Consider the following 20,748-nt stretch of genomic DNA (forward strand, 5'->3'; position numbering starts at 1 on the left):
CAGAACAGAAATTTTTAATTTTAGTGAAATCCATTTTATTTTTTCCACCGAATTGTATGTTATTTTTATTTAATCTTTATTGTATTTTTTCCATTACCATTTTTTATATCCTTTGTTGTCCATGTCCATGAGTCCCTTTTCCTTTTTGCTCAATCCCTCCACCCCCTAATATCCCCATCCCCACCAGCTGTCATCTGCTGTCTTATCTATGAGTCTGTCTCTGTTTTGCTTGTTAGTTCAGTTTGTTCATTAGATTCCACATATGAGTGAAATCATATGGAATTTGTCTTCCTTTGACTGGCTTATCCATTTTATCATTTATTTCTTTCATGTATCAACATTATTGACCTTGTATCCCACAACTTTGCTATAATCACTTACTAGTTGCAGGAGTAATTTTGTCAGTTGTTTTGTATTTTTTACATAGGTGATCATATTACTTGTGAATAAAAGCGGTTTTATTTCTTTCCTAAAACTATATCTTTATTTGCTTATTGCATTAGCTAGAAATTTACTATGATGTTTGAAAGGAGTGATGAGAGGGTACATTCAAGTTTCTCACCATTAATTTTGATGTTAGTAAATTTTTTGTAGATATTCTTTATAAGCCAAGGAAGTTCTCTGCTATCCCTAGATTACTGAATCATGAATGGGTGTTGGATTTTGTCAAATTCTTTTTCTCCATCTGTTGATAACATCATGTGATTTATCCTTTTTACTTTGTTGATGGGTTACATTAATTGATTTGTTTTTGTTTTTGTTTTTAATGTTGAACCAGCCTTGTATAGACTAGGATAAATCTCATGTGGTCGTGGTGTATAATTCTTTTTATACACTGTTGGATTCAACTTGGTAATATTTTGTTGAAGATTTTTGCATAAGTGCTTATTTGAGGTACTGTTGTCTAGCGTTATGTTCTGTTTTTTTGCAGTGTTTTTGTCTGATTTTAGTAATAGGGTAATGTTGCTCACAGAATGAGTTAGGAAGTATTTGGATCCTATTTGGATCTTCTGCAGGAGATTATAGAAAATTGGAATAATTTATTCCTTAACTAGTTGGTAGAATTCACCAGTGAATCCATCTGGATCTGGTGCTATTTTGAAAGGGTACTGATTCAACTTCTTTAGTAGATACGGGCCTGTTCATATTGTCTATTGAGTTTTGGCAGACAGTGCCTTTCATGGAATCAGTTTCATCTGAGCTATCAAATTTGTGGGCCTAGAGTTGTTCATAATATTCTTTTATTATCCTTTTAATTTCCATGGGATCTGTAGTGATATCCCCTCTTTTCATTACTGATATTAGTAATCTGTCCTCTTTTTCCTAGATAGACTAGATAAAGACTTTTCAATTTTGTTGATCTTTTCAAAGAACTGGTTTTTGAGTTCATTAGTACTCTATTGATTTCTAGTCTAATTCTTATTCTTTTCTTCTTATTTTGGATTTAGTCTTTTTCTGCTTTAACTTAACATTATTAATTTTAGATGTTTCTTCTTTTCTAATTATATGCATTCAGTACTATCAGTTTCTCTCTAAGCATTTGTTTCACTATATCCCACAAAGTTTGATAAGTTTTTATTCCATTTAGTTAAAAATACCTTTTAATTCCTTTTGAGATTTCTTTTTGACCCATGTGTTATTCAGAAGCATGTTATTTAATCTACACGTAGATTGGGATTTTAAAATCCCTTTCTGTTAGTTATTTCTACTTTAATTGCTTTGTAGTCTGAGAGCAAACATTGTATGAATTCATTTTTTTTTTAATTTGTTAAGAGTCTGGTTTTTGGCCCAGAATGTGATCTGTCTGGGTTAATGTTCCATGTAAGTTTGACAATAATGTATATTCTGCTGCTGCTGGATGAAGTAGTCTATAGATGTCAGTTATATCCACTTGGTTGATGATGTTATTGAGTTCCGCTTTGTCCTCAGTGATTTTCTGCCTGTTGGATATGTCCAGTTTCTGATAGAGGGGTGTTGAAGTCTACAGTGTAAGAGTGGGCGCCTGTTTGTGCCTCCTTGTAGTTCAATCAGTTTTGCCTCTGTAATTGGATACTCTTTTGTTAGGCACACACTGGCTAAGGATTGTTTTGTCTTCTTGGAGAATTGACCCCTTTATCCTTATGTAATGTCCTTCTTTATTATCATTGTTACCTTCCCTGGCTTTGACATCTCTTCAGAAGTTAATACAGCTACTCCCACTTTCTTTTGATTAGTGTTAGTGGTATATTCTCCATCCATTTACTTTTATTTTATAAATTTCTTTCTATTTACAATGTGTTTCATATAGACAACATATAGTTGGGTATTATTTTTTTAGTCACTCTGACAGTCTTGTCTTTTGATTAGTATACATATAAGCCATTAATGTTCAAAGTGATTATTGATATAATCACTATCAAATTTTCTATAGTTTTCTATTTGTTACTCTTATTCTTACTCTACTTTTGTATTCCACTTTTCCCAAAGTATTTGGTGGATTTATTAAATGTTTTATGTGATTCAATTTTCTCTTCTTTTTCACATATCAGTTACACTTCTTTAAGACTTTTTAGTGGTTGCTCAACAGTTTACAATATACATTTATGATTAATTCATGTCCTTTTCAAATAACACCAAACCACTTTACAGGTAGTGGAAGTTATCTTATAATAACAAAATAATCTGAAATCCTCCTTCCCATCCCTTGTACCCTTGCTGTCTTTAATTTTGCTATGTATAAGAACATATATATAAAATCATACATTATCAAATTACACTGTTACTGTATTTTAGAGAAAACTTTTTGTTAGATTAATTAAAATATGAAAAATAAAAGGTTTTATTTTCAATTATTTTTTTGATGTTCTTCCATTCTTATTTAGATTTGAGTTTCTGGCCTGTACCGTTTTCCTTCTCTTTAAATTTAGAACTTCTATTAACATTTCTTGTATGACAGGTCTATTGGCAACAAATTTCCTCAATTTTTGTTTGCCTGAGAAAATCTTTGTATCTCTCTCATTTACTTTTAAATTTTTTTTTTCAAGATTGTATTTATTTACTTTTGTAGAAGGAGGAGAAGGGAGGGAGAAATTAAGGGAGAGAAACATCCATGTGATAGAGATATATTGATTAGTTGCCTCTCACGTGCCCCCAGCGAGGGACCTGGCCTGCAATCCAGGTATGTGCCCTGACAGGGAATTGAACCAGTGACCCCTCTGTTCACAGGCCAGTGTTCACTCCACAGAGCCACAACGGCCATAGTATTCTCTCCTTTACTTTTGAAGGATAATTTCACAGGTAATAGAATTCTCAGTTGGTAGCCTTTTTCTCTCAACACTTTATAATGATGTTTCACTCCACTGTCTTCTTACTTGCATGGTTTCTAAGGAGAAATCAGGTGTAATTTTCATCTTTGCTCCTTTATGAATAAGGTATTTTTTTTCTGACGACTTTCAAGATTTTTCCTTTATCTTTGATTTTTTTTTTTTTTTTATAGTTTATGCTTAGGTGCACTTTTGGGGACATTTATCCTGGTTGGTCTTCCCTGAGCTTCCTGGATCTGTGGTTAACATTAACTTAGGTAAATTATCAGATACTATTACTGCAAATATTTCTTTAGTTCCATTCTTCTTCTGATATTTCTATTTCACATGTTACACCTCCATAGGTGTCCCACGGTTCTTTAATATTTTGTTCATTTCTTTCAATCTTTGTTCTCTTTGTCTTTCAGTTTTAGAGGTATGTATTGATGTATTCTTAAGCTTAGAGATTCTTTTCTCAGCCATGTCCATCCACTCTACCAAGCTCGTCAAAAACATTCTTTATTTCTCTTAGTATTTTTGATCTCTAGCATTTCTCTTTGGTTCCTTGTTAGGATGTCCATCTCTGCTTTCTTTGATCATTTGTTCTTTTTTAAAAATTTGTATTTACTGACTTGAGAGAGAGAAAGAGAAACATTGATTTGCTGTTCTATTCATTTATGCGTTCATTGGTTGACTCTTGTATGTGCCCTGACTGGGGATCAAACCCACAATGTTGGCCTATAAGGACGACACTCTTAACCAGCTGAGCTACCTGGCCAGGCTGTTCATTTGTTCTTGTATGCTGTGTACTTTATCCATTAGAGCCCTTAGCATATTAATGATAGTTTTAAATTCCTGGTCTGAATGTTCCCACATCCCTGTCACGTCTGGTTTTGATGCTTGCTCTGTCACTTCAAATTCAGCTTCCCCCCCCCCTTTTTTTTTAATAGCTTGACATGATGTATTGGATAAAAGTAACTCTTGTAAATAGGCCTTTAGTAATGTAGTGGTAAAGTGTGTAGGGAGAGGAAGCATTCCTATAGTCCTATGATTAAGTCTGTCTTTTAGTCTGAGCCATGCCTCTGAACTGGGAACTTCACAGGTATTTCTCAGCTTCTTCTCCTCTTCTTAGCTGTGTGGGATGGGTAGAGTTGACTGCAGTTGTATATTTCTCTTTCCTTGGGTCAAATAGGTTCTGATGATACCGAAGCAAGTCAGTCTCTCTCAACTCATTTCTCCTGAGGGCAGACTTTGTTAAAAACAGACTGCTCTCTAATTTTGAAATGAGTTTTTTCACTCCCTCTGTTAGAAGCATTTGGGATTTTTCGATATTTACCATGGGAATCTGGTTTAGCTTCTGCGGGTAAACTGACAAAAGTTGGGTGACTCACTGTGACTGGGTCCCCATAGAGCAGGGGTGTCAAACTCATTTTCATTGGGGGCTACGTCAGCCTTGCGGTTGCCTTCAAAGGGCCAAATGTAGAGCTCCTTGCCCCTAGTTAAGGAGTAGTTACCTTTACAGAGTCCTAAAATTACATTCAGCCCTTTGAGACAACCGCGAGGCTGATGTGGCCCCTGGTGAAAATGAGCTTGACACCCCTGCCATAGAGTATCTAACTCTCAAAGTTGTCCACACCGCACCTCAGCAATTCATCAATTACAGTTCAGCTTTTCCTCCCCCAGCACTGGTTTCCATGGCATTTATCGCTCATGAGTCTGCTCTGTTAAGCTGTTACTCCCCTTACTCTCCTGTCTGTCTCTCCTGTGTGGAAGCAATGGTTAGCCCTGCCTATGGACCCCAAAAAAGAAAAGTTGTTTTGTTTTGTTATTTTTTTCCTGTTCAGTTTTTTTTTAAACTTGTTAGGACAGAGTGGCAACTTTCAAGTTCCTTACATGCAGAACCAGAAACCTGAATTCTATATTACTTTTTAAATTAAATTTTAAATGTATAAGGAAAGACCTAAATTTATATAATAAATAGCATGATTCAACATTTTGAAAAACTTCACTACTTACAGGTAATATAATTTTGGAATATACATTATATATAGTTGTATTAAATATAGTTATGCATTCTTTTCTCACTTAAGTAGAAATTGTTTATATTTTAGATAACGTTCAGTCATCCAAGCCTAGATATTCAGGGCAGAAGTATAGAATATGTACAGCGACAAATATCCAAGGAATGTGGAAGCCTAAAGTCCCAAAATAGGGTAAGTAATCTTAGTTTATCGTCTGATAAGGAATATAACTAATGAACATATAAGTGAAATTTTTTAGTCCTTCTAATTTATCACCAGATAAAGCCAATAATTATATATTGTTAATTTAACTGACTGCATTAATCTCTTCACCTTTAGCCCAGACCTGGAATTTTTTAGCCCCAATACCAAGTATCTGAGGAATAGAAGTTTGCTCCGACCTGGGTCAGTTACTTGCTTGTAGAGTAGTCACTGTGTCCAGGGACTGGGGCTAGGAGATACAGATATGATTTCCAGAAGGCCATATGATTTATCTTTAAAAGATTTACTTTGCTTCTTGGCCTCAAGGGGATAGTCTATCCAGAAGGAGGGGTGAGGAGGGTTGTGTAAATTTGTTGTGTACATGTATGTTTATTTGATGTGGTGCATTTTAAGTCATTTACAGAGACTATATAGCCAAGCTTTAAAAAGTATATGTCTTTGTATTAGTTTGCTAGGGCTACCATGACAGAGTATAACAGACTAGGTGGCTGAAACAACAGGAATTTACTTTCTTATGATGCTGAAAACTGGAAGTCTGTTTTCAAGGTGTTAGCAGTTTGGTTTCTTCTGAGGCCTTGCTCTCCTTGGCTTGCAAGTGGCCACCTTCTTGTATCCTCCCATTGCCTTAGTCCTTCCGTGCACATCCCAGTGTCTCTATGTGTCAAATTTCCTCTTCTTAAAAGTGCATCAGTCAGATTGAATTAGGGTTCATGCTAAGGGCCTTATTTGAACATAATCACCTTTTTAAAGGCCCTATGTCTAAATGTAGTCACTTTTTAAAGCAGTGTAAGTTGGGGTCTCAACATGGGAATTTAGGGAGAACACAGTTCAACCCATAACATTTTACCCTCTGGACCCCCTAAATTCATGACTTTCTCACATGCAAAATTCACTCTATCACAGCAGCTCCAAAATTTAACGCGTACCAGCGTCAACACTCAGTCCCAAAGAGTGGGTGAGACTCAAGTGTGATTCATTCTGAGACAAAGCAGCTCTCTATCTGAGAACCTGTGAAACCAGAGAAGTTATCTGCTTCTAAAATATGATGGTGGGAAAGGCATAGAATAGACATTCCCATTCCAAAAGGGAGAAACTGGAAAGAAGAAAGGAGTCATGGTTGTCTCAAGAAAGTCCAAAACCTAGCATAGCAAATTTCATTAGCTTTTATGTCTCGAGAATAACCCTCTTTGGCTTAGTGGTTGGTTCTCCAAGAGGATGTTTCCACACCCTTGGCCCTGGGCTTCCGGGCCAATAAGAAGTGGCCCCATCCTAGTGACCTGAGGAGACAGCCCCAACATTCCCAGTTCTTCCCTTAAAAGATAATGCATGTTAGTCCTGGCTGGTGTGGCTCAATTGGTTGGAACGTTGTCCTGTGACCAAAAGATTGTGGTTTTGGTACCCTGTTGGGGCACGTACCTGGGTTGCAGGTTTGATCTCCCGTCGAGGCACATACAGGAGGCAACCAGTTGATGCTTCTCTCTCCCATCAATGTTTCTCTTTCTCCCTTCTCTCTTTAAAAGCCATGAAAAAGGTCCTTGGGTGAGAATTAAAAAAAAAAAAAAAAGATAATACATGTTCTCAGTCAGATAGCTCTATTTGCCAGTTCTTATAACTTACAAAAACTATAATTTTGACAACCTCGATTCACTTCCTCTCAACTCTGGTCCTGTTTAGATCCAACCTGCCACATTTTAACCAAGATGGTTGATAGGAGCCATGATTGTCTAGCCACACCTTTGGTATTCTCTTCAGAACATAATTACTTACAAGTTCTACCTTCCACAAAACACTAGAATACAATTCATTTACATCTTTTACTGCTTTGTAACAAGGATCATCTTTCCTTCCCTGTCCACTGTTCCTCATTTCCATTTGGGGTCTCACCCAGAAGTACCTTTAATGTCCATATTTATACCAACAGTCTCTTTAGGGCTTTCTAGGCTTTTTACAACATGTACCTCGAAACTCTTTCAGCCTCTACCCATTACCCAGTTCCAAAGCCATTTCCACATTTTTAGGTATTTGTTACAGCAACCCATTTTTTGATACCGAAATATGAGTCAGGGTTCTCCGGAGAAACAGAACCAGTAAGATGTGTATATATACACACTCGTTGTAAGGCGTTGGCTCATGTGATACTGAAGGTAAAGGTACATACCCAGAATCTGCAGAGGGTAAGCTGTCGGGCTTGAGATGCAGAGAAAAGTTGCAATCAGTCTTTGTTCTGTTAATTTGGATGAGGTTCCCCTATGTCATGGAAGATAATTTTCATTCGTCATAATCCACCAATTTAAATGTTAATCTCATCCAAGAAATATCTTTACATAAAACATTCAGAATAATATTTGACCAAATATGTGGACACTGACCCAGCCAAGTAGATACATAAAATTTGCTTTTACAGTCCTTATTGCATTTTTCATTTCTTTCCTTTTCAGGTCCCTGTGAAATCAATCAGACATGTCAGCTTTCAAGATGAGGATGAGATTGTCAGAATAAACCCTCGAGATATCTTAATACGTCGCTATGCAGACTACAGACATCCTGACATGTGGAAAAATGACTTGGAGAGAGATGATACTGACTGCAATATTCAGTTTTCTAAACCAGACAATAAAAAGTCAGACTATCTATACTCTTGTGGGGATGAGACTAAGTTAAGTTCACTGAAAGACTCTGTGGCACTTAAGACACAGCCTTCCTCATTAAAATCTAAGAAGTCAAAACGAAGAAAAGAAGATGGTGAACGTTCTCGCTGTGTATACTGCCAGGAAAGGTTTAATCATGAGGAAAATGGCAGGGGGAAATGTCAGGATGCTCCAGACCCTATTAAAAGATGCATATATCAAGTTAGTTGCATGCTCTGTGCTGAGAGCATGTTGTATCATTGTATGTCAGACTCAGAGGGAGATTTTTCTGATCCCTGTTCGTGTGACACTAGTGATGACAAGTTCTGCTTACGATGGTTAGCCCTAGTAGCTTTGTCTTTCATTGTGCCATGTATGTGCTGCTATGTCCCTTTGAGAATGTGCCATCGTTGTGGTGAGGCATGCGGGTGTTGTGGCGGGAAACATAAAGCTGCTGGATGAAAGGACCCAGTGCCACAATGAGCTTAAAGTCTTTGTTTCCAGGAACTAGCTAACTTGGATTTGTGGAAGCTTTTGGCAAGCAATATGAAATCTTGCCTGGTGTCGTAGGGGCCACATGTGGAAGAAGCAGAACTCATCAGTTCTTGGCATTTCACAAATGCCAGCCATGCCTAACTGTTCCCTTGAGTTCATGGCATGTTACAGGTTGTAAAAAGTATTTGCGAAGGGAAACCATGTCTGGTTATTGGCTATAAAAAGCCTAAAATATGATCCAACTAAATAAGCGGATTGATTTTTGGCATTTTTGTATATTTATGCATTAGGTGATGGGACTTTTAAAGGTTTGAATTCATTAAGATACGAACTAAAAGTGCACTAGGGGACAGCTGATTTCAGTCTAAGAAAAGTTAACATTTGGGAATTTAAGAAGTTAAACAAGTGCAACTAAATCATTTATTGTTTTTTGAAAGCAGTTTTATGTATAAATAACAAATGTTTATATTGAACTAAATATAAGGTACGAATTATGACTTTAAACTTTTCTTCCCTTCCTAGTTCGGAAGTAGATGTACATATATCTGCTGTCACATTCCATTATATTTTGAACATTTACTCATCTAGTTAATAACATTTTTATTCCATGTGAATGATTTGATATTTTCACTCTCGTTTTCCGTTTGGCTACAGTTTATATTGAGTTATGTCTGTACATTCTGGTAATCTAAAATTCTTAAAAATATTCTAATAGCCTTGAGTGACCAACTTTTTTTTAAAGCACAGATGTAATTGTCTAAGGTTCTGATGGGAACATAACACTTATTTTTATATAAAAAGAGACTGAGTAAACATAGAAAAAAGAGGTTTGGGGGTTGTTTTGTTTTTTGTGGTATTCAACCAGCAAGTTGTTTTCTTTCAGATTTTCCTCCTTCAAAAAAATTATATTGCATTTACAAATATTTTACAAAGCAAAAAAGTATAACTGGATAGTTTAGTGTAAGAGTTTTCTCCTGAGATCTCCATTTATCATTCCAGTAAACCAGAATTTGTTCAGCTGTGTTACTAATTTTTTGGCTTAATCCCCAGTCCTTATTATTCACATAATAATAATAGCTTTTATGTTAAAGTGTGTGCTAAGCTATCCCATGATAATCCAACTTTGTGAATGAAATATCCTGTGTATACAAATTTATTTCTTTTTCAGAGTATTGTATTAATGGATGTTTTACTTACAAAGTAGTTGGATAAATGTTCCAATAAATTGTTTGAAGTACTTTGGGATCAAATTCTCGCCTTTTTTTTTTTTTTTAATGTTACATTTAAACTCTAATCAGGTAAGGGGTTCTTTAAGAGCATTCCCTTAGAGGGATAAAGGTGAGAACCATGCCTTTTTTTTTTTAATGGCTTGAAGTTTCAGAAGTGATGAGCATTAAAATCACACTACCATTTGAAGCTCGTGTGTACACAAGTTTTTAAGTGTCATTTATGTATCATTCATTTCACATTCACAGTTAAGCTTGTGTTACCTTTTGCCCCAGATCAAATGGAACAATGTATATAACACTGTCTGTAAAATACTTTTTTTAAGAAAGCATTTATATTTATATGACAGCTTGAACTGACAACATTGTGTATATAGATCATCTTGAAGTATTATTTCACATTGAAAAGAAGAAAAATATATTGATAACTATAGATGTTATGAAGAAGAGGTTATTTCTAGTTTTGTACTAAAAATCAATCGGATGAACTAAATCCAAACATGACACAGCAGCAGCAGTTTTCAGTCTTATTTTTACTGTTTATATATTGGGGTTACTGCTACACCAGATGATCTTCGTCCCTGAAGTTTTCGGCTAAACTTGGTTACCTAGGATAGACTGTTAACTTTCAAAATTAATTTTTATTGGTGGAATGGAAATAATTGATTTTCCTTGTGAATAAATTTTCATATTTGTAAGTGTGGAGCTTATAATTCAGGTTTGAGCAAGGTGTGAAAAACTGAAGAAAATAACTTGCTGGCTATATAGGAAAACGCTGTGGAAATGAACTGTGTATATACTTCTAGGGAGAACAAATGTAATAACCATTTCTCTGTTAAGCACTAATCGGCGTAGTGCAACTCCTGGTTCTGTACTGTATTTTATATGCAACATATACGCTTTAATATTTTAATGTTTGTGCATTAATATTTTCAAATTGTTTTAACCACTTTGCTGCTAAGACTTTGCCGTCCTATCCCCATTTTTTCCTTTACAATTTTAAACAATTTTCTTCATTAAAAACTATGGTGATAAAATGGTTTTTATTTCACCTTGGATCTTTATAGTTAACACACCCCGTTTCCAAATTGGTCCAGAAGACTAACTAGTAATATAATGTTATCTGAATCCCTATGTGGAAAGTTTTCTCTTGAGTAAATTACAATTATAATGTGAAAAATAATGGGTGGTTTAAATTTCTTGTTTTAAATGTGTATAGGTATGTTCAGGGACATTTTCTCATTCTGCATACAGATTTGGCCCTGCTTAGTTGGCTTTTTCCTTTAAAACCTTTCTCTGTTTTTAATCTGGTACTACAAGCAAATGGCTAAACAAAACTACCTAAGTAATAAATATTTGAAAATGAAATCATCTTGATGGCATGACAAGAAACACCTTGGTCTGATGGCTTGTTGTGTTCAGACCTGATCATTTGTAAACGATTTTTCTCCTGCCTTGAAGGTGGTGGGGCCCTGAGGTGAGGGAACCTTGATTTCTGAGGAAGCACGTCGTATGGAACTTCAGCACCACCTACTGGATGATTTGCAGGCCAGACGTGAGGTGGCAATTGGGATCTGACAGGGTTCATCACCATTACCAGTAAAGGGCTATTTAAGTGGTGGCCACCCCCAAATGGAGAAAGCAGGAGTGGGAAATATCTCCAAAAAAACTGTAAAAGGAATCTTTTCTCTAATGTGTCTTGTTGGTTGCTGAAAGATTTCAAGCACTTTTTTCTTACATATTCTCTATTAAAATATTTATTGATATTTGAAACTGGCAAACTTAATTAATGGATATGCGGAAGCATTTATAGAACCAATTCTTTTAACTTGCTAAAGCCATTACCAAAATGATATTTTTATTTTTCCTCCCATTGCTAGTCAGGGAGAACTTTTTTTAAAAAATAAACATCACCTCTATTAATTACATCAAGACAACTTTGGAGGGAGTGTGTACTTATGTCTCTGGGATGCTGGGGCAGGGGTTAAAATATAAAGGGGAAAACTTGAAACTCCCTGTTTTCATTGGCTATTCAGCAGTGCCTAATATGAACTTTTGAAGTAACACAAATGCACTTTGAATTCTTGTTATAGTGCCACCTGATAGGTAAGTCGTGCTTTTTCTTTTATTTTTCTCCCTTATTCAACTCCTATCGTCATTTAATTGAACCCCACAAAGATGTTTCTTAATATCCATGTAAGTCACCAACGCACAGGAAACAGTACTTTCCTCCAGATTTAAAGAGTCTTAAGGATGTTTCTTACGTTGAAATTGGTTTTCAGTCTTGTGATTGCACTTTATGATATGTGTTTAAGATTGGATTTTTAATTTTAGCCCAAAAATACATTAAGCAGGTATAACATTTATCTACATAAAACTTGAAACCTTAGTTACCTGGAAAAACAAAATCTTGACTGGCTATTCTCTTAATTTGACCTTCAGAATCACATTTCTAAATATGAAAGAAAGCATGAGAAACTTGCGTCATTGTTGCACTTAAAAACATGGTCTGTAAACCACAATAATCATGGCACCATAAGGTGTTTGCAGTAAGTCAAAACATAAAAAAACTCATAACCTGAAGTGATTTATATAAACCAAAAAAAAAAGGGCTTTAAGGTATTAAGGTACTGTTTGCCTAGCAGCCAGGTGGTTATAAAACTTTCATATGCTTTGATTTACTGGTGATGTTAGCCATTGTTTCTGAAAGCTCCTTAAATTGCAAAAGTTGCTAGTTTTGAAATTTTTCAGAAGTAATCTAGTTGAAAAGCTTTTGTATTAAAGATACACGTAGATTTTTGTGAACATTGCCAGTGTGTGGTGTCATTTGCTTTATTCTTGACCTCAAAAGTGCCTCACTTGTATATTGCTTCCATTAAAAGCTTGACTGCATTCTTTCTAATAAGCAATGAAATATTTAACTCATGTCATGATGTATCTCCTTAGATATAGTTGACTAGCTTGATAGTTTTGGGGTATATAATGTAAATATGCATATATAAGTTTGTAACTGTTTTTGTTACATCAACCCATGTAAGTGGACATACCAGATGATATCAAAGAACTTGTTTTAATTACCTGATTAAACCTATCATGAAATATAAAAGGACTTTCTCTGACTCTTCTAGAAGATAACAGACTATCCCATAAGAAATAATAATTGCCAGAGGAGAAAGCAATAGTAGAAATGGAAGCTTTTGATCATAATTTTTAAGGTACATTGTTAACTGAAAGTTCAAGTATAGTGACTTACATATTCATCCTTGATTTTATCCAGATTTTTTTTTAATTTTTATTGTTATTCAGTTACAGTTGTATGCCTTTTCTGCCCATCCCTCCACCCTACCCCAGCCAAACCCCCCTCCCTCCCCCACATCCACCCTCCCCCTTGATTTTGTCCATGTGTCCTTTATAGTAGCTCCTGTAGTGTATCCAGATTTTTTTAAATAGCCTGTTACCTAATACATTATATTTATGAGCTTTGGAACACTTTACAACTAAGTCTAGATTAACCAATTTAATTGATAGGTGGGAAATTTTTTAACCTGTCACTGCTACTCATTTGTGTATGTGTCTCCTAGGAAGTTTCAAAGTGCGGTTTAACTTGTAATGTAAACAAAGATGGCCGATAATCTAAATGAAAAATTATTGGGACAATACAAACCACAGTGCATTTCAACAACAGAATAACTTTTGGATTACTATATTACAGTTACATGTATTTGAAAATCAAGAATTAACTGTTTATACCTTAACTATGAATTATGAAATATAATCTCATGTTTATTCACAGGTTTTCAGAAATGTGCTTCATATTCTTCACATCAAGTTAATACCCACAAGTAAGCAGGACAGTTTTTACATCACAGAAATTGAAACTAGGCTTCCTGCTTTGTCATCAGTGTAGTTCATGCGCACAATAGTCCTTTAAAAAGCCAGTTTTATTTCCTTTTTTCTTCTGTGTTTGGCTGGGGTGGGGTGGAGGGATGGGGAGTAAAGGCACACAACTGTAATTGAATAACGATTAAAAAAAAAATAAATATAAGTATTTAAAACAGGTTCTATTCATTTTTACAGACATGTACTATTATTTTTAAAACTTAATATTTAAATATAGTTATACTTTAAAAAAAAATAAAAAGCCAGTTTTAATAACATAAGAGCTGGAGTCAACTCATTTAAATTTAACTGCTCTAAGATTTGCAGTTTTAGACCCTTAAAATGATGCTCAAAAATATAATTTCATAGAAAAGTCTAACTGCAAAGTCATAGTTGAAATGTTTTGTCTAGCAATTTTTATTTTTGTTAATATATTTTAAATTATCACTATCAATCCTCAAGTAACCCTGTAGTGTATTATCCTCATGTTGCTAAAGAGATTTAGGCTTCAAGAGGTTAAAAAATATTTCCAAGATCACATAAGAGGCACCAGGATTTGAGCCATGGTCTGCCCACTCCAAAGCTCATGTTATTAGTCACAATGTAGTTTTGCTTTTTGTTACAAAAGTTACAGATGTACTTCATAGAATAACTGCTGTGTTAAAATGCAGTTTTTAAAAATGAATAATTTTTAAGGGAATAATCTCTTAATTTGTACTCACATTTGCTTCAGTTCTGGGCTCGCTTTTTGTCTCTCTCACTGGGTTGGGCATTGTCCACCATATGGCATGTGGAGATCCATAAAATTGGGATAGTGCTTCAATACATATCAATTGTGTGCTGATCCAATAGAAAGCACTAAAGACATACACACAGTCCAATGTGTGGTATTGGTCGTTCTGCCCAATATGTATTTTCCTGAATATTTTGAGTCAGAGGTATTCTTTTTCACCCAAGTGATGATATTCCCTCTTGATGCAGTAGAAAAAAAAAAAAAAAAGGTTCTCAAATGAGTCTTCTTACACTGCACTCTTCTTCTCAAACGGACAGTTACTCCACAAAGGCTGTGTTTGAACCAGAGTTGCATTTAGCATCAGGGCTACCTGCACATGTGTCAGAATGACTAGGTTAGTGTCCCCTCTTTCCTCAAACTTAATTTTAACTTGGAAATAATTCACCGTAACCTAGAAGTTGTATGCATAGGGAAAGAAGTTGGACAGAAATAATTCCAGAATCTCTAACATTGAAATCATTCTTTCTGGATTGTAAAACTTAAGGAGACCTGTGCAAATTGTGTTCCCATTGCTTCTTAATTCTGCATTTTAAAATTGCAAGAGATACTTATTCAAATTTTTTTCACTTTTGAAATGTATTGTGATACAAATGATTTTATGAATATTACTTGTCAAACATAACCCCTCTGTACCCTCTGTATTTTCCTCCCTCCTTTCCCCTCTTACAGCAATAATGTCTCAGCTTCTCCAAAACTCTGAGGGGAAGAATTCAGGGAGAAGAAATGTCAACAATTTGTTATAATTGTTGACATAGTTGTAATTATGTTTTAAATTCTCATATTCTCCTCAAGAAAGGCCAGCAAGAGCTGTCTTAAATCTGTCTTTCATCAGTAGGGGAAGCCAGAGTTTCACTACCTTAAAATTTAAGAGAAAGCAAAGTTTTATGAATTCATTAGCTTCTGAGTAGTTTAATAGTGCTTGTTAAATTGTCAAAGTAAAATCCTCACAGCAACCTGGATCAGTTTAGATTAGTGATAAAGTTGAGTTCATTGATGTTTTATGGCTGGGAGACATCTTAAAGATTAAGAAGTACAACACTCTTATTTTACCAATGTAGAAATAGGCCCAAGGAGGCTTAAGTTATTAGTGCAAAGTTATTCACTCATTTAATACAATATGCCCCAAACTGATTTTCCCTATTCTTTTTTTAAGATTTCTTAAAAAATTTATTTCTAGAGAGAGGGTAAGGGATGGAGAAAGAGAAGGAGGGAAACATCAATGTGTGGTTGCCTCTGGCATCCTTTGACCAGGGACCTGGCCAGGAACCCAGGCATGTGCCCTGACGGAATTGAACCAGCAACTCTGGTTCATAGGCCTGCACTCAATCCACTGAGCCACAACTACCAGGGATGATTTTCCCTAGTCTCTAAATTTTCTTTTTCTCTTCTCTGTCTTGATGGATGATGATACCACTGGCCTTCCCATAGACTAAACCAGAAACCTGGTCATCATCCTTAATTTCTCATTTTCCCTCAGTTTTCACCATTGATTCTTGATTTTCTACAGTTCTGTTTCCTAAGTGTCTCTCTAATCCATTTGTATTCCTCTCTGTCCTCACTGCCACTGCCCTGGGAGAAGTTATTTCACACCACTGACATTGGTGATTCGGCATCGAATCACTTGAACATCTTTATTTTTTAAAAGATGGCCCATATTTTAAATGATTGGGAAGTGAAAAATAAGACGGCAACAAAATGATAATAAATATTTGAGATATCCCCAAATTTAGACAAAAATGATTTATGGTGGGATTGAGGAGTCAAGTGCTGTTGACTTTAAAGACTAGTCCAGCACCTAGAACCACATAGAATAGGGGACCCCAACTGTCAGGCCAAGGATGGGTCAGGGCCTGTTAGGAACCAGGCTGCACAGCAGGAGGTGAGCTTGCATGTAATGTGTTTGAACCATCCTGAAACCAGCCCCCAACCAAACTGGAAAAATTTTCTTCCACAAAAGTGGTCTCTGGTGCCAAAAAAGGTTGGAGACCGCTGATCTAGAGAATTAAGAGTAACTTGACCTATAAAGTATAAACTTAAAGAACTGATAAACATCAAATTGTATGTATGTTCACTTTGCTCAAATCCATTCCCTTTTTTATGATAAAAACGCGCCTATTGTTTGTTTTTGTGGTGGTGGTGGTTTTCTGAGAGCTGGGGTGAAAGAAATCCATTACTGGAAACCTTTGAACTCTTACTGCTGGTGAGAGCATTTTAAGTAAATCAATAGTTCCATAAGCAGATGAACTCATATTTAAAAGATTTTCTTTGCTTTTTACGAATCATTTTCTCTAAAGCAACATCAAATTTGACTGCTTAATGTAGATTTCCCCTTTTGAAGGTCACATCTCTGGCAAAGCTGACTACTTCAAAGATGCTGGGCAGGTACCATTTTAGAAAGAGTGGTCAAGGTAGGCTATGCAAATAAGTGGGAAAAGAATCATCCAATTAAAGGAAGAGCAAAAAAATGTGAAGGCTGTGAATGGAAAGAAGCTTGGATTGTTTAAGGAACAGCAAGAAGGCTAGTATGAGTAGAAGACAGAGTGAGGCAGCCCATGAAAGGAGGGAAAGCCACAGAGACACAGGTACTAGATCTTGTGGGGACTTACACGTCATGGAAAGGAATTCAGATTTTATTCTGAAGGTAACAATTCTATTAAAAGCTTTTGAACATGGACATTTCATGCTCAAGCTACCACCTGGCCGCTTTTTTTTAAATAGAAAACCTAATTCTGGTTTCAGATGTTGAGTTGCTATTGTATTACCTCAAGCTTTGTCCAGACTTTTCTACTGAAATGCTCTCCCCGGCTACTTCCATGTTTCTAACTCCAATGGATGTTTCACAGACAGCACTGAGCAGCTTTTAACACATTCTTTACTTCCTTGGTGCAACAGTATTCTGGTTTCCTTCTATTTCACTGGGTTTTCCTCTGCTAGATCCTTCTCTTTCCTCAGGACACAGTACTCAATTTTCTCTAATCTAGCAATACCCACCTCAGGGGATCCCGTCCAATCCTATGTACCTGTCATAAATATACTGGTGATAAGCTCATTTAGATCTACTTGACCTCATCTTGGTTGTCTCCCGTTTCAACTACAATGAAGCCAAAGCAGAACTCTTGATTTTCCCATTCGAGCCTGTTCCACCCCAGTCACATTAAGAAATTATCATAATTGGGGTGCATAGGTTCTTTTGGATTGGTGTTTCAGGGTTAGGATATAATCCTAGCAGTGGAATCGCCAGGTCAAAAGGCAGTTCCATTTTTAGTTTTCTGAGGAAACTTCATACTGTTTTCCATAGTGGCTGCACCAGTCTGCAATCCCACCAACATATAGCAGCACAATTCACAATAGCCAAGTACTAGAAGCAACCTAAGTGCCCATCAGTAAATGAGTGGATAAAAAAACTATGGCTCATTTACTCAATGGAATTCTACACAGCAGAGAGAAAGAAGGAGCTCCTACCCTTTGTGACAGCATGGATGTAACTGGAGAGCATTATGCTAAGTGAAATAAGCCAGGCGGTGAAAGACAAATACCATATTATCTCACCTTTAACTGTAACCTAATCAACAAAACAAACAAGCAAGCAAAATACAACCAGAGACATCAAAATTAAGAACAATCTGACAGTGACCAGAGGGGAGAGGGAGGGATAATTGGGGAGGGGGGAGGGGCAAAGGGTTTTCAGGAACAACTAAAGAACACATGAACAAAACCAAGGGCGGATGGAATCGGGGGAAGGAGGTGGGGGGGATGGCTGGGGTGGGGAGGAGAGGTCGGGGGAGAAAGCAGGAAACTGTACTTGAACAACAATAAAAAAAAAATGTTTAATTACCATAATTGCCATGGCCAGTGTGGCTCAGTGGATTGAGTGCAGCCTGTGAACCCAGGGGTCGCTGGTTGGGGTCAGGGCACATGCCTGGGTTGCTGGCTGGGTCCCCAGTGGGCGGCACATGAAAGGAAACCACACATTGTTTCCCTTCCTCCCTTCCCCTCTCTCTAAAAGTAAATAAAATCTTTAAAAAATGAATTATCATAATTTACAAAGTTGCATAAGGAACTACTACTATCTGTCCTCATCAAGAGACTCAAATATCGATTGCAAAACTAAACAATTATCACCTTGTGCCATCTCAGTCCAAGCCTCATCCAACAGCTCCTGCTTCTACTCTGAGGTCTTTTATTTTTAGAACTGATTTATTACCTTATGGTCATTGAATATTTGTTTTTCCTTATTATAGTTTCAGAATTATTATATTTTTCTTAATGTGACCCATTTATCCTACTCTGTTCCTTTCCTTCCCACTTGAATAATCCTTTGTGAACAGGTAACGAAGAATGAGAACTTAATATTTGTATGCCCAGTACTACCAGGCACTGTGTTGGACATATTTATATACATTATTTAATTCCTCAATAACTTTGTGAAATAGGTATGATTACTTCTGCTTCATAGATGAGGAAACTGAGAGCGTGCAGAAATTAAGAATTTACCTACACTCTTAATTGAGTATGGGAACTGAATTCCAACTCTGTTCTTCCTGACTCCCACTCTTCCCTGGCTGCCACTCTGCCCTTGTGGGGTTTTCCTCTATTGTGTCCTCCTTATGTCTCTGGCCAGTCCTTGGCTTTGATTTCTATTGTTTTATTGCTTTAACTCAATATTTCCCCCCCCCACTCTAATTCCTGCCTTTGTATTTTGTGTCATTACTCTACATTTTCCCTGATTGTACTCACTGACCTGTTGTTACCCACCAATGACACTCAAGTAATAGTTTCCCAAGGACAGTCTGTAGGATTAGCTTCATGACTGCCACCAATATCAAAGCCACTTACCTTAGGCTCTGAAGACTTCCAAAGAAAATGACTAACTGGATGGCCAGGCTGAACCTTTGTAACGTGCCTTGCATTCTGACTAAGAGGACTTTATTTGCTTCCTGGTAATGGGACACATTAAATCCATTGTAGTTAGTAAAGGCTGGCACCCATCTATTACTTTCTATGGTTTGATCTGCAATTGATTAAAATCTCTACTTCTGATGACAATGTAGGTTTAATCTGTGCATATCTTGATAGAGAATTTCTCCTCTTCAGCATTAACCATCATTTTCTTCTGTATAAATGATATTTTTCCTAGAGTTTTAATTTTTCTCACTCAATTTTTAATATGGGTAAACCTAATAGACCATGATATGGTTTTTAACCAGAATTAATTATTTATTAATAGTATTAGTATCTAATTTTCAAACTCCTCTTTGCCCTTCAAGAAGTCAACTGATTCATAACATTATAAAAGAAAACTGAATTAAGAACAAGAACTCTGGAAAAGTGATGTATACAACTAAACAATCCTTGGACCACTAAATTTTCATCAGCAAGAAGCAGGCTGAGAAAACTGCAGCCTCCATTGCCCCACTTCAGATGCAGTATAATAAAAAAGTAACAACTTTTTATGTTAGGCCGAATAATGGCCCTAAAAATAACAGATCCTAATCCCTGGAACCTGTAAATGTTAAATTTTATATCAAAAAAAATGCTCTCCAGGTATGACTAGTTTAAGGATCTTGAGACTGATTATCCTTGATTATTCTAATGGACTCTAAACAAAATTACAAGTGTTTTTATAAGAAAGAAAGAGTTGACACAGAAAAAGACAAGAAGCAGGGAGAGATTTGAGAGCTGGAAGGATGTAGCCTGAAGCCAAGGAATGTTCGTGGCCACCAGAAGCCAAAAGTGGAAAGAAAGGACTCCCTCCCACCTGGAGCCTCCGGAACAGAGCACAGCCCTGCCGTCACCCTGGTGTCGGTTCACTGATTCTAATGGAAAACTTTGGGCCTCCAGGACTGTGAGACAATGTATTTATGTTGTTTTGAGTCATCAACGTTGTGGTAATTTTTCATGACAGCCACAGAAAAGTATTTTTCTCAGCAGAACTGGGCTAATCAAATTCTTTCCCACGTGTAGGGTAGGAGGTCTCCCTGGTTTCTTACAAGTGGGAGAATTGCTGTGGACTATTGACTGCTTTATTTTTGCTTTTCCTCCTCTTTTATTTGAAAGATTGTATTGTAGTTACTCTGTTCTTGCTTCATTCAGCATTGCATGTTGGATGTATTGAAGGAAGGAACAGATAAGTTGACACTTGGCTCACAGATCTATGTAGAACAAACATGTCTCAAAGAAGAGAAATACATAGATCACGTGGAC

General features: G+C 36.3%; 1 protein-coding gene across 3 annotated transcripts in view; it reads left to right on the forward strand.

Moving 5' to 3' along the window:
- Window positions 1–12,584, forward strand: part of SPRED1 (sprouty related EVH1 domain containing 1) — a 134,661-nt gene extending 122,077 nt beyond the window's left edge. For 2 of the 3 annotated variants that reach the window (XM_024568384.4, XM_024568385.4), the window contains exons 6-7: window positions 5,393–5,494; window positions 7,963–12,584. In XM_024568384.4, the coding sequence (XP_024424152.1) occupies window positions 5,393–5,494; window positions 7,963–8,613 (753 nt within the window). In that variant the 3' untranslated portion in view covers window positions 8,614–12,584. The remainder of the gene's footprint in view (window positions 1–5,392; window positions 5,495–7,962) is intronic. The other variant, XM_024568386.4, reaches the window with a different exon arrangement.
- The last annotated feature ends 8,164 nt before the right edge of the window (window positions 12,585–20,748 follow it).

The sequence above is a fragment of the Desmodus rotundus genome, chromosome 7, assembly GCF_022682495.2.
Source record: "Desmodus rotundus isolate HL8 chromosome 7, HLdesRot8A.1, whole genome shotgun sequence".
In the NCBI taxonomy this organism is placed as follows: Eukaryota; Metazoa; Chordata; class Mammalia; order Chiroptera; family Phyllostomidae; genus Desmodus; species Desmodus rotundus.